Here is a 26,883-nt window from a genome sequence, read left to right on the forward strand (position 1 = left end):
TAACAGGGGCATCTAGTTGCCACCAGGAGTGTGATGGACATCCAAATATTGAAATTGGAATGGGTTATAACCATTTCCCCCCTGAATAATAACTATGCCAAAGGCAACTCACAACAATGAATATTATTTAGACTGATTCTTTTGTGGTGCACATTTTTTTCTACCTTTTCAAAGGGGTGAGGGTTTAAAAATTTGTCTAATAAATAGAGCAATGTTCCCAGAGTTGGGGGCAGGCTCAGAATTGCAATCCTTATCCCATCTTGGGAAAGCTAAGGAACATCTGCCAGCTAAGAATAGCCAATGTGAACAGTTTTGCCCCTGTCTGTGGGGCCCTTCTTACCTGGAGTACTGTGTCCAGTTCTGGGCACCACAGTTCAAGAAGGACACTGACAAACTGGAACGTGTCCAGAGGAGGGCAACCAAAATGGTCCAAGGCCTGGAAAGGATGCCTTATGAGGAACGGCTAAGGGAGCTGGGCATGTTTAGCCTGGAGAAGAGGAGGTTAAGGGGTGATATGATAGCCATGTTCAAATATATAAAAGGATGTCATATAGAGGAGGGAGAAAGGTTGTTTTCTGCTGCTCCAGAGAAGCGGACACGGAGCAATGGATCCAAACTACAAGAAAGAAGATTCCACCTAAACATTAGGAAGAACTTCCTGACAGTAAGAGCTGTTCGACAGTGGAATTTGCTGCCAAGGAGTGTGGTGGAGTCTCCTTCTTTGGAGGTCTTTAAGCAGAGGCTTGACAACCATATGTCAGGAGTGCTCTGATGGTGTTTCCTGCTTTGCAGGGGGTTGGACTCGATGGCCCTTGTGGTCTCTTCCAACTCTATGATTCTAAGATGGCTAAAACAAACCCCTGTGCTGTGATAGCTGAAAGGTGTAATGAAAAGAGTCCCTGCTGTGGGCCATTTTGGATCAACCCTAAATACAGAAGAGATGCAATCAATAGAAAAATGAATTATAGGTAAGACACACAGAATGAATTTATGTTGGATAAAAGAGGAAAAAACAGTATTTTTGCAGAATGTGACATGCACATGTCAAATATAGTTTGGAATAAGAGGAAAGGTAAGTTTGTTGACCATATTCAAAATGCTTCAATATGGATTCGTAAACATCCCAACCTTTCACAGGTGAAAAGAGGGGCACGCTTGTGTTCTTGTCCCAGCCTTGTTCTCACTGCAAAGGAACACAGCTGCAGCCTCTGTACTGTTAAATATTTCTGAAGGCTCTTAGCTTTCTGAGATACCTGCTTAAAGTGAAATAGCTTGCTCTGCATTCATTTCTCAGTCTGAATGTATGCACTGGCCCATCTCTTTTAATACTTTTTTTCAAAAGATTTTTTAGTAGAATCTCTAATTTCACAATGGAAATTCTGGTTATGTTACGATCAGGTTGTTTAAATTTGTGCATCTGGCAACATTTAATACCTGGATATGTGTGTGTAAAAGGTAAGTTAGTGTACAGAGCACACCAATATTATTATTATTATTATTATTATTATTATTATTATTATTATTATTAAAAAAGGCATCACCAGCCTTTGGAAAAATAGGATTGGTGATATATGAGGGGTGGGATCAAGGGCTGTCACACGTCTGCAGGTAAAGGTGGAACAAATGCCAAAATCCAATTCAGGCTTGACCCCTGGGTCTCCACTGCCGCTTCTCCCTTGGCCTTCTACCCCACTGAAAATGCCATGAAGAACTGTTCCCTGTGGCTTTTGGTGAGCAGCATAGGTGTCTCTGAATGAAGGAAAGGAATGGCTACCCCTTCTCATCTTTATTTATAAGCCTAAGACCAAACAGGGCAGGAGGCTGACTTTCGAAATGGTACGGAGGATGCTTCCACATGGCAGGTTATTTTAGTCTCACACATCCAGTTTTTTCCCACAGCATCCATACAATGTCATCCTCATCAAAATGCCACCCCATATTCTCCCCACCCCACATTTTAATCTGGATTTACTGTTTCCGCAGGTACTTTATTACTTATTGGATTTTCCACAGAAACTGTAAATCCGGATGAAATGAGAAATTATTATACAAGGGGGTGGCATTTTGATGAGAATGATGTGTGCATGTTGGGCAAAACTTGCATATATAAGCAGCACCAAGTTCCCAATAAGCCGCCATGTGCAAGCACCCTAGAGGGAAAACAGGGATGAGAAGTTTATGGCATGAGCCTCACACACAACCCCCATCTCCAAGGTATTACTGTTACTGTTACATCAGTTTCCTCTTTCTCCGCCTCAACTTTCACTCTTAAGATTCCTTGTTTCAATTACCCATTATCTCCTAGGTTTTGAAAGCTCACAGGTCCTTATTGGACGGGAGGTTGTGTGTGTGGGGGGTTAATTGTTTTTAATACTATGATACTTGTTCCAGACCAGGGACCATGAGTGCCTGGCATGTGTATAAGCCACTACCTTATTTTTGTGCGCCCCATTTCACACAGATAGTACCAGGGTTGCTCAAATTCAGAATTAAGGGAACTAGTGGGAGATCAACAAAATGTTGCAGCGTATCCCTGTCCTGTAAGAGGAGCCTTGCAGTGCTGCTCAGGCATCATCTCAGGGGGAGGGGATTTCAGAAGAGGCCTCTACCATGCTATGTAGAGCTAGAGGGTTCAGATTTTGGGTGCAATCCTATACAGGTCTTCTGAGATGGAAATCCAATTGAGCTAAATGAGGCTTACTCCTGGGAAGATGTGTATAGAATTGCAGATTAAGTCTCTCTTTCTCTTTCTCTTTCTCTTTCTCTTTCCCTCTCTAACATAAGAGTAATCCAGGATTTTAACAAAACTGTGATGAGGCTGGAGTGGGCTTCTCATCATTGCTCTCCCAAGCAAAGCTACAGCAAAGGCACCTCAAAATTCCATCTCCAGGCAATGGAACCATAGGATCATAGAATTGTAGAGTTGCAAGGCAGGGTGTGATGGCCTGGGATTCCGATTCTGAGAGTGAACCGGAGGAATCCCAGCAGGCACAGGAGTCCCCGCCTCCAGGGCCGGCTGAACTGGGGCAAGGCCTGGATTCTGAGGAGCCTGCACCTGTGCCAGATCCTCAGGAGCAGGCACCAGGTGAATCCATTCTGGCCCCAGAGGTGGTTGAGGACTCAGTGTCTACAGGTGAGTCTCCCCCGGGGCCCAGTAACCCTTCAGCCTCTCCTGAACTGCAGAGGCTCAGGGCAGAGAGGCGAAGGGAACTGGTTTCTCCCAGGAGGAGTGCTCGCCTTAAGGCCAGGAGAGGCGGGGCTCCTGGGGGCCGGGACCGCCCCTGGCCTTAGAGAAGATAAAGGCCAGTCAGCCCGGTCCCAGGTTGCGGGAGCAACGTCGTCATTGAAGAGCTGTTTCGGCCAGCATCCAGTCCTGTTCCTCCAGTGTTCCTGTTCCCCGCCCGGCTTCCTGCTTCTGACCTTCCAGCGTTCCTGCTCCCCGCCCGGCTTCCTGCTTCTGATCTTCGAGTGTTCCTGTCCCCACCCGGCTCCCTGTTTCGGACCTCGCCTCGCACCTTGTGGACTATTACCAGGCTAGTGACTCAGGACTGAACTTTGACTACGGTAACAGTAACCTTTCCCCCGGGACCAGCACACAGAGGCAGAAGTAGCTGCTCTGGCACCCGGAACGGCACACATGCTGCACACCTGGGGGTGGAGCTAGTCACCCGTGGGGGCGGAGCTAGCTGCCCGGGGGCGGGGTTAGCTGCTCGCAATGAGCTTCCTAGGGGGCGCTGCGGTGATGTCACCCCCCCTCAGGGATGACACACGGGGCGGACCGCACCTACCGCACCCCCTTCCTCCGCCAGTGCCCTGAAGACCACCTGGTCCAAACTCTCTGCAATGCAGGAATATGCTGCTGTACCATGTGGGGAGTTTAGTTTTTAAAGATTTCCCTATCTTCATAGGCTCAACCACCCGCAACAGTCTGTAAGTCCTGGACGCCTGCAGATCCTTACTAGACTACTGTATGTGAGATTAAAAATAAATGAATGAACAGTAATTTAAAGGGGTTGGCATTAGACACTGTTCTACAGAGAGTAGAGCCATTTAAATGAATGTAGCTAACTTAGTCATGCATATTACAGTGGGTCTACTCGGAGTAAAACTCAGTTGAATATCATGCTTGTGTACCTAGGGAGTCCCCTGATAATGTAGAAAATCCTCTGCCTTTTTGTGTCTGGCCTCATCTCCCCTCAAAAACAGGAGGCACTCTGTGAGCTAAGCTCGCTATTAGAGGCAATGATGATGATAATGATAATGGATAGCCCCTTTTGACAATGCTCCTAAAAGCCCTTTCAAGCTGTTTGCCTCAAGGGTTTTTGTACCTACCAGTGTTTGAAAATCCTGTGGGAAATTGGGCCTGCTTTCTCCTGAAGTAGCCACTGCTGCTTGACCCATGATGAAACTGAAGCCCAAGCCTGCCTGACGATATTAATATTTACATTTATTTTCATAAAGGTGCTGTAGTGGTTCTAGGGGTTGCTCGTGCGTAAGCCGGTGCAAACACCTGGCTGGGTTGCCTGAGTGAACCTTTTCTGTCCGGACAGCCACTCTCCCGTGGCTGTCTTAATCGCTGGCAGAATCCGTCAGTGGGCGTTTCTTGAACTTCTTCCAGCAAAGAAGCTCTTTGACGCCTAGTCTCCTCCTACTCTCTCTGCGCGAAAGCCTTCTGCGCAAGGAGGGCGCAGGCAGCGGAGGACCTCTACTCTCCCCGCTGGTTCCCGGCAAGAAGAAGAAGAAGAGGAGTTTGGATTTGATATCCCGCCTTTCACTCCCTTTAAGGAGTCTCAAAGCGGCTCACAATCTCCTTTCCCTTCCTCCCCCACAACAAACACTCTGTGAGGTGAGTGGGGCTGAGAGACTTCAGAGAAGTGTGACTGGCCCAAGGTCACCCAGCAGCTGCATGTGGAGGAGCGGAGACGCGAACCCGGATTACGAGTCCATCGCTCTTAACCACTACACCACACTGGCACTCTCTCACTGGAGTCATGGGACCGCCTCGCCGCTTCCCCCATCTGCTCCCCTTCTCCACTGGTGCTACGCTGATTCTCTTCCCCAGAAGATGGGCTGCCTCTCCCACTTCCGGGACGCTCTCTGGAATCCCTCTGGATTTTGCTCTCTCCCTACGGCACTGATGGCAGTTCCCTGACAGGTGCATAGCAATCAAAATTCAAAGTCTTTACAGCATCCTTTTAGGACACAGGAAGATCTATGCACACTTTAAAAAATAAAAGTTGACAGCTGGTCTGGAAGCCCCTTTGGGTGCGACTGGGAAAGTGGTGCCGCCAGAGGAGAGGCCTTCTCCTCCTTTCTCTCCGCTTCCTTGTTTTTAGAGATTTATACCCTACCCCACAGGGAGATTCCAAGGCAGCTTATGAAGCATCTAAAATTACAATAAAAGCAAATTAAAACAAAATATTAAAGCAACACAAGTCAAAAGAGTGGCATAAAAGCAGCCAGTAGACATAAAACAAATACAAAGCAGCATAAAAGCAAACAGCAGAGGATTAAAAAGCCTGATAAAAATTAAAAAGCTATTTGCTCTGTGGGAGAAGACCAGTGGTACTTGTGCGTTTTCTCCTTGGAGGGCAGTGGTGGGTGAGCTGTGTCATTCAGATGGGCAGAGAAGGCAGAGAGGCATTCAGATAGGCAGGGAGAGCGTTAAGCGCTCCCTCTCCCAAACATAGTAAAGGTAAAGGTAAAGGGACTCCTGACCATTAGGTCCAGTCGTGGCCGACTCTGGGGTTGCGGCGCTCATCTCGCTTTATTGGCCGAGGGAGCCGGCGTACAGCTTCCGGGTCATGTGGCCAGCATGAGTAAGCCGCTTCTGGCGAACCAGAGCAGTGCACAGAAATGCCATTTACCTTCCCGCCGGAGCGGTACCTATTTATCTACTTGCACTTTGACGTGTTTTCGAACTGCTAGGTGGGCAGGAGCAGGGACCGAGCAACGGGAGCTCACCCCGTCGCGGGGATTCGAATCGCTGACCTTCTGATCGGCAAGTCCTAGGCTCCGTGGTTTAACTCACAGCGCCACCCGTGTCCCTCTCTCCCAAACATAGCTTCCCCAAATTGATCCACTCCCCTCTGATGCAGTCACTTTGAACTAAAAATAAAGCAGAAGGGTTCTCCTCATGGAATCTGATCTCCTTTGACTACCCTTAACATTTCAGGCGCTATGATATTCTTCTTCATTGGCTTCAAACAGAGCCAAGATCTTGCAAGAAGTTACTTATCTACTTATTATTTATTTCATAACATCTGTACACCACTTGATTATAACCCCCCCCCCAAAAAAACCCCTCAAAGTGGTTTGCAGGAGAAAACAAGAAAATCAAGAACAATTACAACCCTATTTTAAAACATACAAAAGTTAAAATACTAAAACAGATTAAAATGACCTTAGAACATCTGGGTAGACTTGTCTAAACAATGATGATTTCAGCCGGTCCTGAAAAGGGTACAGTGAAGGTGGGAAGGGGGAGGGCACCACGGTTACCCCACCGCCACCCACCAAGGAGGGAGGAAGAGGGCGTGACCTGGGGGTGAAAGCAGAGGAGATGCTGCGGCAGCATTGCTGCCCCTCTTCTTGGCTGGGTTCTGGTGTGCGAGTGCGCCCCCGGTGCCGTTTCACGAGGCTGGGATCCGACAGTCTGACGCCAGCCTTGCAAAGCTGTGCAGGGCTGCCGGGGTGTGTATGTGAGGGCGCCTCTCCAATTGGACTGATTTGAAGGAGCTGCTTTGGCAGCAAGGGGTGGGCTGGGCTAGGCTGGTGTAGCCACAGCAGGCTCCCTCCATGCCCATCCCTGCTTGGGCGTGCCCCAATGTGCATATGCCCCAGGCAGTGGTAGCACATGCTACGCCACTGGGTAGTCATGCGAATTCCACCGATCGGAGCAGTTAAGTGGGCCTGTGTGGGATAAGGCGATCTCGCAAGTCAACTGGTCCCAAGTGGTTAAGGGCTTTCTATGCTAATAGGTAAAGGGACCCCTGACTATTAGTTCCAGTTGTGGCTGACTCTGGGGTTGCGGCGCTCATCTCACTTTACTGGCTGAGGGAGCCGGCGTACAGCTTCCGGGTCATGTGGCCAGCCTGACTAAGTCGCTTCTGGCGAACCAGAGCAGTGCACAGAAATGCCATTTACCTTCCTGCCGGAGGACCTATTTATCTACTTGCACTTTGACATGCTTTTGAACTCCTAGGTGGGCAGGAGCTGGGACCCAACAACGGGAGCTCACCCTGTCGTGGGGATTTGAACCACCGACCTTCTTATCGGCAAGCCGTAGGCTCTGTGGTTTAACTCACAGTGCCACCTGTGTCCCTTCCTATGCTAATAGGAACACCTTGAACCTGGCCTGGTAGCAAATCAGTGCGGACCTCTGAGCACATGTGTTAAATGTTGACAAGGCCTCACTCCGGTTGGCAATTGGGCTGCTCCGCACAAACTGCAGATCAAATGTGAGGGAAGTCGCACATTGAGTAATCCAGTTTGGAAGCAAACAGAGCGTGAACTAATGTACTTTCCAAGTCCAGGAATGGCTGTAGCTGTTGAACCAGCTGCAGTTGGCAAAAGGCACCAGAGTGCCCAGTAAGCACTTGCCTGGCTTTGAGGAGGAGGCATGAGGGCTCTAGGACCCTGCCAGAGCCTTGCACCTCCTTCCCCAAGGGAGACTTGAGGGCTGCAGGGAGGGCATCAAATGGCCTTGCAAGGACAGCATATTACCAAGCTCCACCCCTGAAGGCACTTCTAGCCACTCAAGTGACAGAGTTGGATCCAAAGCACCCCCAAACTGTGAACCTGCTCCTTTGGGGTGTGAATCCGATTAAGTTATGATCTGATCTAGCTGCTCAGGGTTTGCAGCTGAAATTTTAATTGGCTGACATGTCAGTTGAGCTGTCTTGCAAAGGGCTCTGATTTGATCTGGGAAGTGCAACTCTTGGGCATCTTTTCCCTTAATTATCTCAGACTTTATTATCCTCCAGATCTCTGTGGCGAAATGGAGTTTTCTGGTTCCTTTGCACACTGCCCAGAATTTAAACGGGAGGCTCAAGGAGAGTGAAGTTACTAGCAGACCCTGCCTTGTGTTTGTGTCTCTCTCAAGTTCAGCCTCAATATTAGGCAAAGGGCAGGTCAGGCGCCGTCACTTTGGTGACTCGCTCCCAGCCGCCTGTATTCAAACATTCAAAAGAAAACAACACTAAGTTGATGAATTTAATTTGTTAGGTCTCTGGAGCCTCAGACTTTGAGACCCAGGCGGAGGAGGCTGGGAGGCAAGCCGTGATGGTGGCCTAGTGCTCTCCCTGCTGCAGCCAGGAAACAGAACCTGCATCCACAGGAGCTTGGCACAATGCATATGCGAATGAAGTAACAGCAAGAGCTTTTATTAAGCTGAGCAGAAGACAACCTGCAGGGTCCCTTTATGCTCAGATTTTCCCTGAAAGCCGGTCAGGTGCGGAGGCCTGGCAGCTCTCATGATGGTCCTTCTTAAAGGTCCTTCTTAAAGGCAATGCTGTGCTTGGTCAAGACAGCAGAATTCATTAACTTGCCGAATGTGGGGCCTGCTTTCTGTGAAAAGGATTAAGTGAGGTGGTGTGAGGAGCCATGGTTGTGTGTGTAGTAGTTTGTGTGTTTGCAGAGTGAGGTGCCTGCCTCAGGTGTCAAATTTTGGCTCTGTCTTTGGTGTCAGCAGGAATTGAAGTCCTTTGTGAGATGCTGCATAGAGAGAAAGAATTTTGGGTGACACCAGCAGAGAAATGAAACCTGGGCTAGTAGCTATTTTGAGATGAGTGCTCCTATTTGCCAAGTGGTTTTCGTCCTATGTTTTAGTCTCCTACAATGCTCTTTTACAAAACATGCAGTAGCAAATGCTGTCGTGTTTGCAGGGAAATGGGTTCCCTTCTCCCCTGCAATTTGGGGACTGATCCGCAATGGTGATGTTTGTAAATGAGGCTGCCAGGTTTAGGAACTCCCACATATTTGGAAGCAAGGATTAATTTTAGTATTTTTTCCATGGCTCTCCCTGCTGGATGTGTACACAATGTCAAGGAGGCAGGCAGAAACTCTTTCAAAAACGCCTCTCTCTTTTACAATATTCCCTCAGGTGTAAAGCATTTTCTGTACTCCGCTTCTCTCTTTTGGGACTGAGATTCATTATACCATTAACAAACCCCTTTGAAAACCGCCTTATTACAATAGCCTGCTGCTTCTTTAGTTTTGAAGAACAGACTTCTAGAGATGACCAACTGAACCGTGTCTTTTGGAAGACTAAACCTGAAGGTATACAAGTGAGCTCCACAAAGCTTTGTGCTTTGTTATTCAGATGAAAACCAGTGCTTTCATTATAAATGTTTTTGTTGATGGTTTCTGACTGCTAAAGATACTCTCCCAGGTGTTTTAACTGTGTGTGCATGCACACACACAATTCTGATTTATTTATGTTGGTTTTTTTTACAGTTGCTAACGGCCATGTGTATGCTAAGGGACTTATGCATATGCAATTGGATGCAGGATTGCAGCTTCAGAAGATAGAAAGCATTGTATTCTTTGATATATTGCAGGGGTGGGAAACCTCCCACCCACAGGTGCATTTTGGCCTGAGCACCAATTGGGTCCACAAGGCCCACAATTTGGCCTCACTCCCACAAACCACACCCACAGGTAGTGGGGAACTAAATTGCGCTGCCAATCCTTGCCCAAAACAGGCTTGAAGCCACCAGAGATATTGAAGAAGACCAATGAAAACAGAAACAGGCTTGCAAATGGCCACTTTTGGCTTATTTGGCCCATGTCTGGAATGGGGATCAATCAAGTGAATTTGCTGCTGTTCTTGCTTTCAGACTGCAAGTGATACATGATTGATTACCACCCCTCCCCACCTCCCATTCTGTTTCTTATGAATTAAAATGAATGGAATAATGTAATTTACAGCTAGTGAGACAAAGGGAAGCAGTGCTGCAGTGAGACAAATGTAGGGGAAGCCCATCATCTGAAGTCACCCCCACTCAGTAGAAAGCAGGCTCAGTAGAAACCATACTGCTTTCAGCTACAAGATGGTTTTTGCAAACTGTTGCCTCACAGTTTTATTTTAGGCTGCTCAAGATAAAGCAATATGTCTTGCTGAGCTTTACTGCTTCTACACTCTGGGTTTTAAAAAATGTTTTTATTAACATTAAGTCTCCACATTCTGGTTTTGATTGGCTGTCTGACAACAAGGGAGAGACTTCCTCAAGATGTCAAAGTCTCTCTAGGGTAGTGTTTCTCAACAGTTCAAACCTTTCCCTGAACCTTTATCTCCCGGGCCTCCCTAACTCAAGAAGCCCTGTGCGCATGCCAAGCTAAGCTTGGGTTCAGACTAAGGCTGAGCTCAAAATTATTGCTTGAGAACTCTCAGCTCAAATTGGTACATGCAATCTGGGCTGCCAGAAAACTTGTGTGTGTTTTTAACTGGGCAATAGATGTGGTGGGGATTAAATGAAATGCTACCACTGATATTGTGGCCCCCAATGAATCTTTTGAAGAATTTTGACACCTCATCAGCTTTTGTCATAAAAAGGTAAAGGTACCCCTGCCCGTACGGGCCAGTCTTGACAGACTCTAGGATTCTGCGCCCATCTCACTCAAGAGGCCGGGGGCCAGCGCTGTCCGGAGACACTTCCGGATCACGTGGCCAGCGTGACATCGCTGCTCTGGTGAGCCAGAGCCGCACACGGAAACGCCGTTTACCTTCCCGCTAGTAAGCGGTCCCTATTTATCTACTTGCACCCGAGAGTGCTTCCGAACTGCTAGGTTGGCAGGCGCTGGGACCGAACAATGGGAGCGCAACCCGCCGCGGGGATTCGAACCGCTGACCTTTCGATCGGCAAGCCCTAGGCGCTGAGGCTTTTACCCACAGCGCCACCCACGTCCCTTAACTTTTGTCATAGTCCTCCTCATATTCAATGCTTCTGAGTGTTTTTGTTACTTGGGGAGGGGGGGATTTTCACTCAGCTCCAAAAATTCATTCAACCATGAAGCTAGCTGGGCAAATCATTATTTCACTGCCTAACCCACCTCGCAGGGAAGTTATGCAGGCAACATGGGACAACGCCTCATGTGTGCCATCCTGAGTTCTTTGAACAGAGGTTTGGTTACAAACTTGATATAGGATATAATAAATATGTAAACTTCTGTTTGGCAGATGAATGTGCAGAGATTCTCACACTCAGTCCTGGATGTGCTGCTTCTGCACTTCTCCATCTCATCCAGAACAGAACTTTAGCATCTCCCTTAGCAGGGAAATGAGCTCCCAACATGGGCTCACCTTGGACATTTCTCATCTAGGAGAGATGTAAAAGCTCTGTTTCAATTGTGATGGATATATGCAGGGAGAAAGCACAAAGCGTTCAGGTTACCTGGTCCCTCAACTTCTCCATCACGTCTGAAGCATTGTGCATGGAGGAGGATGCTTTCAAGCCTCCCAGATAAGAGTAGACATTCTCATGCATGCATTTTCATTCTTCAGCAGATTGCAGTCTGGAATACCCCCTGGACAGCTCAATAGCCAAAATTGTCCCTCTGCCTCTGTCTCACCACTACCAACAAGTTTTAGCTTCTAGTTAGTCATTTCACTAGTGTGTTTGGTGGGCACGAAGTGTGGCCTAGCACAGTGGTCCCCAAACTGCTCCGCCACTGTGGAGGGTCTTGATGGACCACTTAATGATTATTATTATTTTGGCTGATTATAGCAATCGTAATGGGCTATGCCAGGTGCCCTATCATTTTAATTGTATTTTTATTGCTTTTTATTTCTTATACATTGCATTGCATTGCATTACAATCTGAATTCCATAGAATTCAAATCATAATACAATAATACAATGCAAGAAATAGAAGAAGCAATAAAATCCAATTCAAAAAATCTATATGAATAGTTAATGCAATAGATGTGCTATCTCCCAACTTCAACTACAAATCCACAGCCATGCTGTAGGCTGTATGAATGAAGCTTGTGGACCACAGGTGGTCCATGGACCACACTCTGGAAACCCCCCACCTAAGAGTCATGCCTAAGCGCATTCAGGTATCTTCCCCCTAAATCAGCTAAATACCCAGTGGCTGAAACCTGATCTTGGGACTGACCTTCCAAAGCCAGCAAGGTGTGGTATATACCTGAAAGGGGGAGCACAGCAACCTGCCAGTTGGGCACACATCCTGCCCAAATGGATAAGGAGGGTCCACCAATTTTGACCTTTCCATTTGTTGTTGTTGTTGTTGTTTAGTCGTTTAGTCGTGTCCGACTCTTCGTGACCCCATGGACCAGAGCACGCCAGGCACCTCTGTCCTCCACTACCTCCCGCAGTTTGGTCAGACTCATGCTGGTAACCTCGAAAACACTATCTAACCATCTCGTCCTCTGTCGCCCCCTTCTCCTTGTGCCCTCCATCTTTCCCAGCATCAGTGTCTTCTCCAGGGAGTCTTCTCTTCTCATGAGGTGGCCAAAGTACTGGAGCCTCAGCTTCATGATCTGTCCTTCCAGTGAGCACTCAGGGCTGATTTCCTTAAGAATGGATGCGTTTGATCTTCTTGCAGTCCATGGGACTCTCAAGAGTCTTCTCTAGCACCATAATTCAAAAGCATCAATTCTTCGGCGATCAGCCTTCTTTATGGTCCAGCTCTCACTTCCCCCTCTTACTTCCATACATCACTAGACCTTTCCATATGATTAATTAATTTATTTTGTCCATGGCATGTCACTAGGCATACCTTTAACTGGGTGGCTAGGGGGCACATACTTGTTGTTGTGTTTTGTTTAGGGTGCTGCGGAAAGAGAGAGAGGTGTAGAAAAAGGAAGAGAAGGCGAGAAAGATAGACACCTGTGGTTTTTTAAAAACGAAAGTGAATCTAATGTTGCGAGTTAGGGTTAAAACTAGAGCAAATTCCAGGTCTGCAAAGCTTGACGACTTTCCTGGAAATCTGAAAGCACAATGCAGAATTCTGCCTACCCCAGCAGTGCTTGGGATTCCAGCTGTTGTTGGACTACAACTCCCATCACCCCAATGGGATGTTGGGAGTTGTAGTCGAACAACAGCTGGGGACCCAAGTTTGAGAAACACTAAGGAAATGACTCATAAATTCATTCTTTTTTTATTTGAATTTTCTTAGCTTTCATCAAGACCCCACGGCATCAGTTACTACCTGTGGCTGCATTTTCTTGACAGCAATTGGAGTTGCATTGGTCACGAAGCATGGACACCTCCCTCTCCAGCATCTCAATCCTGCTCAGCAGCTCTTGTATGTCCCGGGAGGAGGCGGTACACTTGCAAGTCTGTTTGGGGAGGTTTATCCTGTGGGTGAAGGTGACCTGGCTCTCACTGTCTGAGGTCTGTTCGGTGTATTCCGTCATCCGGTCATCTTCTGAACTCACCTCTGGGTCAGAGGAAGCCTCTAGGGATGTTGCGCAGAGGCTGTCCAGAGGCACATTTATGTTGTATATATGGCTGAAGACCATGGGCTGGTCTTTGATAGGTGCCGTGTAGTTGGTAAAGCCCCCTTCGGCGTCAGTCACCTGTCTCTTGACTCTCTCCGTCATCACTTCCAGGCGGCACTCGAAAGGTCTGAAGATGGACCCTAGCAGCATTAAGTTGAGACTGACTAGAATGTTCCTTAGAACTGCATGTTCACCATCAGCCCCCATTTTCTTAGGGAGGGCAAGAAGCTTCTGTCCCAGTGTTGGAAGGCAGGGTTCTAGTGGAACCTGTAACAAAGCACATGAGGGGAATTTATGAGACCAGTGTTAGGAGTAGATCCTAAGAGGATATGATAGATTTGAGGCCAAAATCCTTTGCACAGACAGTAGAAACATCTATGCATGCAAGCATAGGAGTGTGTGTGTGTGAGAGAGAGAGAGACAGAGAGAGAGAGAGAGAGAGAGAGAGAGAGAGAGAGAAGGTTGATTGTGAAGAACTAAGCAAAAATGAACAAAACCCATCAATTTTCAATTCACTTATAATCCATAATTAGGAAAAGTGAAGGGCAACAGTTACAATTACAGTCATTCCTCATATTACGTTTGCTTCAGGTTGAGCGTTTTCAGGTTGCGTTCCACGGTGACTTGGAAGTACCGGAAAGGGTTACTTCCAGGTTTGGCCGCTCGTGCAGACGCGCAAAATGATGTCATGTGCATGCACAGAAGTGGCGAATCGCGACCCTCGCACACGCAAACGCAGGTTGCGTTCTGCTCAGGTTGCGAATGGGCCTCCGGAACGGATCCCGTTCGCAACCAGAGGTACCACTGTATTATTGGTGACAACTAGTATATATAAGCGCTTGCAAAGTGCTTTACAGTCTTAAGAAAACAATGTTATCCTCACTTTCCTAGGAGTAAGCCCCATAATTTAAATGAGATCTCCTTCTGAGCAGAAAATATAGGATTGCTTAATATGTTCTCAGGCAACACATAGGCCACACACTGATGTCACAGCACCATGCTTTGACCATATGATGTCATCTCTGAGGGCAAAGGGAGGATGGATGCTTTAACTGAGATTCCTGCATTGCAGGGAGTTGGACTAGATGACCCTTAGGTTCTTTTCCAACTCTCCAACTCTGTAATTCTGTGATTTCATGAATTACTCACTTGTGTATGTGTGTCTCAAGTGAAGTTTTTTTTTAAACTTTAAAAAACATATCACTGCACGAACAGACATTTTTTTAACAGGAAAGACTTCCCTTAACAACAAAATCAGGGGCCCAGGCGGCAGCCACCCTCCCTGGCCTCCAATGCTTCAATTAAAGCCTAGAGGAAGACGTCATGAGATAGCTCTTCCTATGGGGCTTTTTCTGATCAGCAAGTGCAGCCAGCTGGGGAGGTTACAGAGCGTAGGAGAAAGGTTTAATGGGAAAATGAACACCCACAGTTGCATCTCAGTGATAAAGCGAGTTCAACTCTACACCCCCTGATATTATATGAAAATGAGGCAGAAAAAAAGGAACAGGTGAAGAAAGCCTTCAATAAATTAGAGGAGAGATTTCTGAACAGCGCTAGATTAAGGTGATCGTCTTGCCAGATTGCTTGGAGGTTTCACGCCCCCCCCCCCCACTTTAGTTCTGCTCCGTCGGCAGCACTTAGGTTTCGAAGGCATGGCTTCTGAAAAGAGCTAAACTAATAAGTAACCTTGATAATGAAACAGTCTGCTTAAAAGAACAATTCAACCCTGTAAAGTTAATTGCATTCACACTTACTCTCTCAAACATCAGTAGTTTGATGTTCTCCAGCAGTAACTCAGTGGTATTGGTCTGATGCTCTGAAGTGTCTAAAGCAGCACTGCTGGTGCAATGAGCAATACATTTACTCCAGTTCGCTTTGGTGCATCTGTACAGACCACGATGATGTACCTTGTATCTGAACTTAACTGCTGGAGAAAGCTGCAGCTGTTTGAGGTGGCAGGTGCAGCAGACACACATTTCCCCTTCCTTGCTCACTGAAATAGCTCCACAGAGTAGAACATGATAAAGAACTTAGCAGTATTGTACTGGAACAAAAATAAGGATCCCTACTTTGGTCCTGCCGCAAAATGTTCTAATGTACAGGAAGTTGAAGGAGCCTCTTTGGCTGAGACCACAGAGATGCTTAGAGACCTGAGACTGAAGAACCAGGAGCCACACAGAGTGATGAATAGGATGTGCAGGACCCAGGAGCCACTTAAAAGTCAAGGCTGTCCGAATGATTGCCCAAGATGTGTGAGCACGCATGCTCTTAAGGAGGCAAAGCTGTAGCTTTGTGCTTCGATGCCTCAAAGTTAACAGCGGAAACATCTGCCACCTCAGGTGAATGTTTACAGGAGAGCAAGGGACTTGGGTGGGTTGTGTGTTGACAGGGAGATAAGTGTAGGAAGGGTGGTTCCAGGTTCTAGGGCTCTAGGCAGGGTGCCTTCTGGTGGGCTGAATCTGTTGTTGGACCCTCGGAAGTTGACTGTGTGGCTGGGAACTGCCGTTTTAATTTCCAGGAATGACCCTTTGTGATGTGATGATGAGGGCATTCTAGGACATGTTAGATCCAGCTGCCCATGTTCTGCCAGGCCAAAACTTTTTTGAGAGGGGGCAAGGCACGGGTCAGGGGATGGTCCTGCCAACTGCCCAAGGATGCCAGATGCTGAAACGAGTCCCAAATGTGGCTTCCTTGCTGCAGAAATCTAAGGTCTATTTCTCACAAAGGGCTTCTCCATCTTGTCCCACCACTTTCCCCCAGGGAAAACCGATCTTTAGCCCTCAATCAAAATAAATAATACTTTCCCAGAACCCCATGTTACTTTTTTTTTACTATCACCAATGATAGTTACTTACACTGAATATTAATATTCGTACCGGAGGCGCAATCCATTGTCACCCGAGACAGAGACAATGGACAGGCCAGCGACAAATATTCAGTGTAATGATAATTAGTAATCATAAAAATTCTTATGGTGTCATGGGAAAGTATTATTTAATTCATAACAATTTTATACTGCTCGACTTAAAAAAACAACAAACCCTCAAAGGGGTTTACAAAGAGAAAGTATCTGGAATTAAAACCATCTCTCTGTCCTGAGAGCTGTTTCCTATATTACCACTTAATGTTATTTGTTTCAAGGAACCTGTGATTCAACCCTATTGGTTTCTGACAGTTTCCTTAGGCCTGCAAGCACCTTATGAAAGGGCTTGGCACTTTGCAGTCTTAGGGGGCCGATAGTTTAATGGAATCATCAACTGTGAGGAAAAAACTCTACTTCTTCCTCCCTCCCCACAACCCAAGTAGGTAAGGTTCTACTCTGCATATATTAATCATCACTGATGAAAGAAAATAATGAAGCGACGGAAATGTGACTTGTGATTGTTTGTTCCAGGCAGGAATGTGCCATTATCTCAGACCATGTAATATTCCCCAGAAACACAGCACTAGTTTGATTGAGGGGCTCCTGCAGCGGCAGCCAGTGAATTAAATATCATTAAACTACACTGCACAATCTTAGGTTTATTTACGTTTGTGTTCAGGACGCACAGATATTGCTTGTTAAAAGTCATTCCACCCCCCACCGGCACACAGAATAATGTGGTAAAGTGTCTTTATTTGCAACTGGGCAACTTTCCATTTTGGTATTGATTTGCAGTCTCTGGGTGGTAAATCCAGACTTCATGGGCCAAATTCCTCCAGCAGCATAAACTCTTTTCCTCAGTGTAGTTACACCAGTGCTAGATTAGACCTGCAGGGTGTTTTTTTTAGTCTGAAGGGGCCTGTTTTGGGGGGGGGGGGGCTGGGAAGGTGTACATTGATCACATTTCACTCCAATACGTCTGCCTTAAAAATCACAGCAGAAAGTCTGTGCCCGGCAGACAGACAGTTGTGACTGTAGGCTAAGGGAGTCTTATTATTCTTACTACAGCACCGGGGTCAACTTGACTGCCTATTGCTTACCTGCTGCTGGGAAATTTGTCTTACATTTAATTTTCATTGGAAGAGTAGTTTATGGAGAGACCTGTACAGTCTGAATGCAGTTCTTTCAAAGAAAAGTAACTTAGAAACAGATGTTGCATTTACTGTTTTTCTGCAGCAATTTCATGCCATAGTGCTTTAGTGGGAGCCGGCTATTTGCTTTTGTTCTGACAGCTTGTTGTAATTACTATGTTTGAATTTCCTCTCCTTTTGTATGAGTTTTTCCTCTTCTTGAAGCTAAGGATGGTTAGCCATACTTCACTGCAGGAAGGCACATAATGCTCAGTCAAAATGGTGGCTGATCTCCCCCCCCCCCCCATTGACTCTCCTATCAATTGTGGGGGAATTATTTGCACATTCAAAGCAATATAAGAATCCCTAACTCTGAACTGACTTTACTTCCCCATGTCATGATTTGGCTACTACATAGCCAAATCTGATCAGCGCGGTAGCATTGTGCACAAGTTGTGGGGATTTCACTGTACCTATATTTGTTGGACAACATCCCAGAATATAGGTCACTACAGCTGTTCCTCAAAGGCTGGACAAAAGACGAGAGTCTCAACCTGATGGAAAATACACCCAGTGTCAGTGCTGACCTGAACTCAGGGAGTGAGTACTTTAAATGAGGCATTATACAATGTTGTAAATGTTATTTGATAGTTTTATGTAGTTTGATCTGTTATAACCCACCCTGGGACCATAAGCTGAAGTGGGGAATGCATATATGAATGGATAGATAGATAGATAGATAGATAGATAGATAGTGATTGTTATAATGCTTATTTTGGGATCCATCAATTGCGTCCGAGCAAGGGCAGGGTGTTTCAGGGAGCAGGAAAGAAGCCCTCTCCAACCTGGGCTATAAGAAAATAGCAATTTATAGCAGAAAACAAATACAAGGAACTGAATCTAGCACGGAGCAGTTTTGAATCTAGCACAGAGCAGCAACCCAAACGAGTAAAAAAGATATACAGTACAAGTCTATTTAAAATATGACAAGCTTTTGAACTACATGAACTTATTTGGTCTTTCACTTCTGCTAGCTGCTGTCCAAGGGGTGCCGGGTTGAGTAAAATATTGGCGGGACAGATAAGCCCCCCTGCATAATTGATCACATGATGGGGCGCACCCACACCATTTGAATGGCAATGCCCATAATGTTTTTGTGGGGGCCTCGCTCCCTCAAATGTTTTATGGGGTGGGGCGAAGGGACCTCGGCTCCTAGGAACTGACTCCTATGCCATGGCCTTGCTGAAGAGGCTCATGTTCTAAGTCAGAGGGACAGGACAAAAGTGAAGAAAGAGGACCTAGCATGAAGGGGAAAGTCTGGCTTTCCTGCAAATAAAGTTGGTGTTACACATGAGTATTCTTCTTATGGTGATCTAGCATCAATTTGTGGGCACTGAGCTCTGCCTGGTGCAAATGAGGTGCCTCTAGGCCCATTGACTTTCATGTTGTCTTTCATTGGTGTCCTTTATCTACAGCGGTGTAATTGAGAAATTACTCATCAGCAACAAAGGGTAAGCAACTGCAACTACACACAAAAAGGCCAATGTTCTTACTACTTAGCTAGCCAGACTGGCTGGGTATTTTAAAGCGTGAAACTAGAAAATGATCAAGGATGGGGAGAGCTACAGCTAAGCTTTGACTCTCCCTGTCCCATCTTTGTCTGTTCTGACACCAGCAGTCAGAAGCCCCAGATTCTCCTGGAATGAGTCCATGCTGTACCTCCTCTGTTGTCAGCATTGACCCAGTTTCCAGGAAGATGCAATTTCCAGAAGAGAAGAGGCTGGCGGGATGAGGCCCTTTGACCCTCTCTTGCTGATCCAGTTCTCTCTCACCAGCTCAGGTTCCCACAGCCAAATACCCCAGACCCATGTTTGCATAGAAAAGATATGCACAATAAGAATGACTCTTCTGTGGACATTTGGTCACAATTGTTTAAAAAACTGGTGTACAAAGGATACACACAGTCAACAATACCCTTGTCATATACCTGGGGTTTCCTATTAGTGTGATCACAGGCAGAGGGAGATATGGCAATGGGAGGAGGACTGGCAAGGTAATGAGATGAGTGGGGATTAGACAGTTAAGAGTCTTCCCCCTCTCTGGTCCCCATCCCATCCAACAGGGGTTAGGTTTTTCTCAGCCAGCCCTCTAGCCTTGCAGTACTGCTTTGTAATGCCAGGTCAGGCAGCACCATAGTAAATCCTCACTTGTCCATGGTTTGGTGGTCATCATGCCAAGATTTGGATGGGTGAACTGGGTGGAGTGGATCTTATCCAGTGCTGCTTGCCTGAGTTTGTGGTAGGGCACCAGCATCAGTGTTGAGGCTTGGAAGAGGGGACATTGCTGTCATCCTTAAAAATTCCAACACTAGCACCTGTCTGCTTTGGGATTTGAGTTCTTGTACCTGATATTGAGTCAGGGAGTCAGAACAGGGATGCTGCGGATATCAGGACACACTTTACAGCAGTAACATGTGAAATTGCCTTGTATAATTCATAACTATTTTCTGTTCCTTACACCCATGGGAAATGAAGCATCTTCCTCTCCCACAGCCTCCTGCATTAAAACAGCTGTTTACCAGCTTCTTGCCTTTTGCAAAAACCCACGACCTGCCTGAAAACACGCTGAGCGATTGTTCAGTGGCGTCTTCAGCACTTGCAGGGTAGTTATCTTAAATTTCTTTAGAAATTATGGCTGTACTTTGCCTCTCTCCTTAATTGGTGAGTAATACCTGCTGCTTGAAGTGACATCTGTGGGTGCCATTGCCACCTCTGCTCCATGGGAGGCACGAGAAACAGATTTCAGTTCAGGGAGTGGAGCAGCGTGGGTTGCAAGTGACGGGCTCTCATCCAGAGTGCAGATATTTACAAACCCAAGAGCTTCCTTAGTACCATGAGAGTGGGAGCTGTTTTGTGGATAAATCTACCAAATCACAATGTGGTTCAATTGCGTCAGTTGCTACAGTAGTCTGTGGGCTGTGTATATGGTTGTCCGAACCGATAAAGTTTTTTGCTTTTTTTAAAACGGGAGAGACAAGGGGGTCAAACCACCTGCAACATGGAACCCATTTTTAATTTACACAATGCATGCAATTGTTTTCCCCCTTCTGTTTCTCTCGATGAAAGAAATAAAAATGGCAGTGCTACTGCTGCTACCGAGCACAAGGCATCTGTGGCGCCTTCTATGTGATTTGGAAACCAAGGACCTAACCAAGGAGTGCCTAACCCTCTTAGGCCCTGGTCCACTTTACCCTTGGCCAACCCTCCAAGGGCTGCAGGACAGCAGTAGGTGTGGCCACCAGGAAGGTGCCTTGTGCTGAGTTAGCCCATTAGTCCATCTAGCTCACTTTCATCTAGGCTTACTGGCAAGGAGCTCTCTTGGATTTCAGGCACCGTTCTTTCCCAGTCTTGCCTGGAGTTGCTGGGGATGGAACCTGGGACTTTCTGCATGCAAAGCAGAAACTCTGCCACTGGGCTGTGGCCTTGTATGCACATGGAGGGAGATGTGCACATGGGCAGATGCTCCCACCGGCCCTTCCTCCCAACGTGTTCTCTGTAGGTGAACTGAGGAAGGGCATGGACTGCAGACCCTCCAAGTGTTCCCATTTTCCAGGGACATCCTTGATTTAGGGAAGCCATCCTGGTTTCTGATTTGATCCTAGAATGTCCTGCTTTTCCTTAGGACACCCTGAAGAAGAAATGTTTTCATTGGAGAAATGTTGGATGGTATGATAGGATGTCCCTATTTTCACTGGAAGGTATGGAGTTATCTGGCCCCCCAGCCGTCTGAAGGCAATCCTGTATAGGGAAGGGTTTTTTTTAATGTTCAATGTTTTATTATGTTTTTAATATATGTTGGAAGCTTCCCAGAGAGACTGGGGCAACCCAGTAAGATGTGTGAGGTATAAATAGTAAAATTATCATTATGGAATGGGGTGTCCCTATTTTCATCGGAGAAATGTTGGAGGGTATGTGTACTATCCTCTCTCTGCTCACCAACTGATGGATCTGAAGACTGGAGAGGGGGGGTGACGTGTACCCCTAGGCCTTGTTTTCTTCCCTTTTTGCTGCTGCCATAATTGGTGAGGGCTTGGTGGGATTTCGGGGACGCGGGTGGCGCTGTGGGTAAAACCTCAGTGCCTAGGACTTGCCGATCGCATGGTCAGCAGTTCGAATCCCCGCAGCGGGGTGCGCTCCTGTTGCTCGGTCCCAGCACCTGCCAACCTAGCAGTTCGAAAGCACCCCCGGGTGCAAGTAGATAAATAGGGACCGCTTACTAGCGGGAAGGTAAACGGCGTTTCCGTGTGCTGCGCTGGCTTGCCAGAGCAGCGATGTCACGCTGGCCACATGACCCGGAAGTGTCTGCGGACAGCGCTGGCCCCTGGCCTATAGAGTGAGATGAGCGCACAACCCTAGAGTCTGTCAAGACTGGCCCGTACGGGCAGGGGTACCTTTACCTTTACCTGGTGGGATTTAAAATTTGCTGGAGTGGGGGCTGGATCAGGACCCTGACCTGGGAGTTAGCCAACCCGGCCTAAAACCTAAAAGTGTTCCTGAAATTATTTCACTCCAGTCCGCAGTGTTGAATGTCTCCCCGCTACAAATGGTTCCCCTACAAACAGAAAACCAAGCAGGAGGATTGTAGCCACTTTTCTATGTGCAAGGTTTCTCTGACCACAGGGCAGCATACAATTATGGGACTCCTGCACCTGCAGCATGAAGGTGATGGCGTGATCAGTTTGCCCAGGAGTCTCTCCTGAATCTCTGGACCAGTGTCTCTGTTCTCATGGTAGTTGAAGGCTCCAGACAAGCCCTACTGACCTTGGATTGCTTACCTGGCCCCAGGCAACAGAGTGCATGAGAGACTCATTTGCAGCAATTGCTTCTGAGGAGCCCCATGTGGTGCAGAGAGGGTTGCAACCTGCTCTCTGGCCCTTCCCTGCCTGCCTTTTCAGGTTGGTGTGTAAGGTCCAAGATGGCAACTGTGGCTCTCTTAGCCAGCTCAGCAGAGACATTTCAAAGCTAGCCTTGTGTATTGTGGGGATTATAGACTTTGGCGTAGATGTGTGAATATGAAATCCCCCTTGCTCCTCTCTCTCAGGAGTTGAATGCGTCTCTGGTTCAATAAGAACAGAAGAGTCACTTTTTTCTTTCTCTCTTTTTTTGGAAGAGCAAACACAGATCGACCAGTGGAGGAAATGAGAGAGTGAGAGAGGGGTGTGCATATGGAAAGATGGATGGATAAAAGGCAGAGATAAGAGGCAGAGGGAGAGAGAGACAATGCAAGGCTAGAGAGAATTCAATAGCGCGGAAGGAGAGATGGGCTGCAGAAACAAGAGATGCAGGGATAGAGCAGCCACTGACAATATATACATTAGTTAACAGTCACATAAATTAGACAGAGAAGATAAAGTAACTTGATAAACAGATACTTTGGGGATCTATACCACATTGCCAATCCAATCCCCCTTATCAATATAATTATCATGGCAACCTTCGGCAGCCGAGGTAATGATGTCCTGTGGTAATATATAAGCACCAGATAATGGACTCTCCCCGCTGCTCCATTTTGATACAGTGCTAATTAGGTGAACTGGGGCCGCCATGCAGCCGGTGGACTCAACGCAACTCAGCTCTGCTCCACACTCTTTGCTCTTGCAGAGTCTTTGCTGTCAAATGAGAATTGCTTCAGTCTGGAACTTTCTATTCACAGCACCAGGGTCCTAGGTTTCCTCTGCCCACAAGGGACGTTTCAAAGTAAGCGGAAAGGGATTTGTCTTGCACCAGCTGCATTAGGTGGTGCACAGTGGCCAGGAAAGGACGTGAGTTAGGAAATGGTACCTCAGTCATGCAAATAACGTCTTTCAGTCGTGTGCGTGTTTGTGTAACTAGACAGGGCCTTAGGCAGGAATCTTAGCCCCCAACCCTTGTTGCTAGATTCTAAGCCAGATTAGCCTAGAGAAGAGCCAAATTCAGGCCACTCAGCAGCGCCACAACAGAAAATGACCGCTCCCCACTTAAAATGGGGGGCGCCCTTTGCGTGGATGCGTGCAGCCCTGGATCTGGAGTGGCCCCATCAGCATAGGCTTTGCCTTCCCTCAGGTGGGATACCTGGAGGTCACCGCCTACCTCAGTGAGTTGTCCAATCCCACCTGGGGGAAGCGTTGCCAGGGAAACCAGACCAGGTAGGGGGAGGGATTACCTGCCCACACAATAGAGGGAGGATCTTACCTGGTAATCCTCACTTAGCTCCAGAGCTTCTCCCACCCTACCCACCCTCAGTTAATGTCTTCTTTTGCAGGTTAACTTTTCTTCATAGGTTTTGCAGGTTAACCTTTCTCCACAGGTATGCGGGCGCTGCTATGATAAGGTCGCTGTTAAAGGGCCGGAAAGGAATTTCCCTGCATTGGCAGGTTTCGCCTTTCCCGTAGCAAAACGTCACAACTTTGGCGGTATCAGGCCTTGGGCGGAATCCTTTAGTCCATCTTCCTCTTTGCGGCGGCGATACCAGGGTTCCCCATTAAAGGGGGTTTCTGAAGGGAGGCTTTGACCGTACGCCGAAAGGTCATCATTGCTCTCCCCTGTGGCGGCGGCGTAACGGGGGCGGCTATCTCTGCTTGAACATATGTTCTCCAGAGCCAGCCCATCCCCGCCCCCAACACTGGATAACCCTGAAGCTCCCTAGGTCCCCGGCTGGGGACTGGGGAGGGAGAACGCCCAATGCTTGAGCCAAGCATTTGAAATTTAATAAAGTTGTGGCCAATTTAATCCCATAGCACGTTGTCGAGAGTCGTTATTCCACATGACGGGGGGGGGACCACTCGGGATCTGGGGACTCCGCCTGTCCACGCAATGAATTTATATCTACCCCTTACTGCGAGTTGGCCCCAGTCAATCTGCTATTTTTCTTTGCCCTGCTGCTTCTGCCTAGAATTTAGGGTTACTCCATTAGAAAACCCACTATTTTGGAGGATTTAGGGCTCATCCACAATTATATTTGCTCCTCATTTCTAGGCACAGGTCTGAACTTTCTAAGTCTGTGTCTGAGCACTATTTTTTGCCTTGCTGCTTTCGCCAGGAATACCCACTCTGGACCGCTGAAGCAGAGCAAACAACAATCTATGGAAAACCCAAATTTCTGGTTGCTCCAGTTCAGCTGTACAGAGCGGGTTTTCCTGGGTTAAGCGGCAGGGAAAGTGTGGACCTGTGCCTGGAAAGCACAGGGTGAGAGATAAGTGTGGATGAGCCCTAAGCTCCATATTTACATTATGGGGGATGCTAGTAAAACCTACCTACCTTACAGGAACATGTGGTATATGAAACACTTCAAATACTTGAAATGACCACCAAAACACCAAACCACAACATTCCCCCCCCCCTTCAACAGAACACAGCGCTCATCCCAAGCCAAGGTCACCAAGTCAATTGAGATGCCACCAACCAAGGAGATGGCAAATGACAAAGAGGCCTCAACATCTCCCCGTGATGACAACTGCCCAACAACAAAAAGGGACCTGAGGGAAATGGAACTGAGACTAGCAGAACTATTGAAGAACACCGTGAATCCCCTGAAGACAATACAGTGGTACCTTGGGTTACATACGCTTCAGGTTACAGACTCCACTAACCCAGAAATAGTGCTTCAGGTTAAGAACTTTGCTTCAGGATGAGATCAGAAATCGTGCTCCGGTGGCGCGGCAGCAGCAGGAGGCCCCATTAGGTAAAGTGGTGCTTCAGGTTAGGAACAGTTTCAGGTTAAGGACCTCCGGAATGAATTAAGTACTTAACCCGAGGTACCACTGTAATCAGCAACCTGAACTCCAAAGTGGAGACTTTCACTGGCACCATTTCCACTCTAGAAAAGGAAAACCAGATGCAACTAAAACAAATAGAGCAACTCCGAGAGGAAAACACATGTCTGAAAAATAAATTAGCTACCCTCAAAATAGGTGAGGAAGCACAAACTACCCCATCATCGTCCTTCAGCCCCATCCTAACCACAAACCAACTAGCTAGAGAGAGTCTCTTGGAAACTCTCCAAACTTCTTTAAGGACAATGATGTGAACGAGATAAAAACTACCCTCCTCTGGGACACAATGAAAGTGGTCCCCAGAGGAGCCTGCACAAAGGAGAGGGTATCCCTTAAAAAACAAACATCCTCAAAAATTGGTAATTTAGAACAAGACATTACAACCCTCTAATCGCAGTACAAACAAACAGGAACACAAAAGCCCCTCCTTAAACTTATAGAACAAAAAAGAAGGGAAATTGACTATCTAGAAATCAATAAAACAATGATTAACATCCTATACTCTAAACAACGCTTTTATGAATATGGAGGGAAGAACTCCAGGCTATTAGCAAACAGCTGCAGGAAAAATTCACTCAAAACAAGAATACACTTTGTCACTAAAAAAATAAAAATGGTAACATAACATCCTCCACCAAAGACACTGGAGAGCCAGTGTGGTGTAGTGGTTAAGAGCAGTAGATTCGTAATCTGGGGAACCGGGTTCGCTTCCCCATTCCTCCACATGCAGCTGCTGGGTGACCTTGGGCCAGTCACACTTCTCTGAAGTCTCTCAGCCCCACTCACCTCACAGAGCGTTTGTTGTGGGGGAGGAAGGGAAAGGAGAATGTTAGCCGCTTTGAGACGCCTTTGGGTAGTGATAAAGCGGGATATCAAATCCAAGATATAACCTCAGAATTTGCTGGATTTTATGCCAATCTTTACACCTCCTGCAACCCACCTGAACAAGAAATCAGAAGACGCCTAGCAGGGTTGACCATGCCAACCTTAACTGCAGAGGAACAAGAATTCATGAACAGCCCCATCACCCCAGAGGAAATAGATACAGTCCTCAAAAACCTGAAACCACCCAAAGCCCTAATGGCTATAAGCAGAATTCTACAAAAAATTAAAAGAACCCCTGATGCCTTACATGACCTGCCTATTTAACAACATCATAAAAGGGGCCCCCAGCCCCCAAACCTGGACCTCTTACAAAATAGCCTCTATCCCAAAACCACTCCAAGATAGCCTCAAAATAGAATCATACTGCCCAACTTCCTACAAACCCTCAAACAATTTTACTCCCCAGCCTCAGCAAAATGCAGAATTAACAATATGGACTCCAATACCATGGCAAACCAAAGAGGCACAAAGCAAGGATGCCCACTGGATCCCTGTTCAACTTGGCCCTAAAAAGGTAAAGGTAAAGGACCCTTGACAATTAAGTCCAGTGGCAGGCGACTCTGGGGTTGCGGCACTCATCTTGTTTTACAGGCTGAGGGAGCCAGTGTTTGTCTGCAGACAGTTTTTTCGGGTCATGTGGCCATCATGACTAAGCCGCTTCTGGTGCAATGGAACACCGAAACCAGAGCAGTGCATGGAAATGCCGTTTACCTTCTTGCCGGAGCAG

The 26,883-nt window shown here is 47.0% G+C and overlaps 1 protein-coding gene across 3 annotated transcripts in view; it reads right to left on the bottom strand.

The window, feature by feature from the left end:
- Positions 1-26,883, bottom strand: part of TNR (tenascin R) — a 384,528-nt gene that overhangs the window by 61,133 nt on the left and 296,512 nt on the right. For all 3 annotated transcript variants that reach the window (XM_077928219.1, XM_077928217.1, XM_077928218.1), the window contains one exon: positions 13,177-13,735. In XM_077928219.1, the coding sequence (XP_077784345.1) occupies positions 13,177-13,675 (499 nt within the window). In that variant the 5' untranslated portion in view covers positions 13,676-13,735. The remainder of the gene's footprint in view (positions 1-13,176; positions 13,736-26,883) is intronic.

This window comes from Podarcis muralis, chromosome 5 (assembly GCF_964188315.1).
Source record: "Podarcis muralis chromosome 5, rPodMur119.hap1.1, whole genome shotgun sequence".
NCBI lineage: Eukaryota > Metazoa > Chordata > Lepidosauria > Squamata > Lacertidae > Podarcis > Podarcis muralis.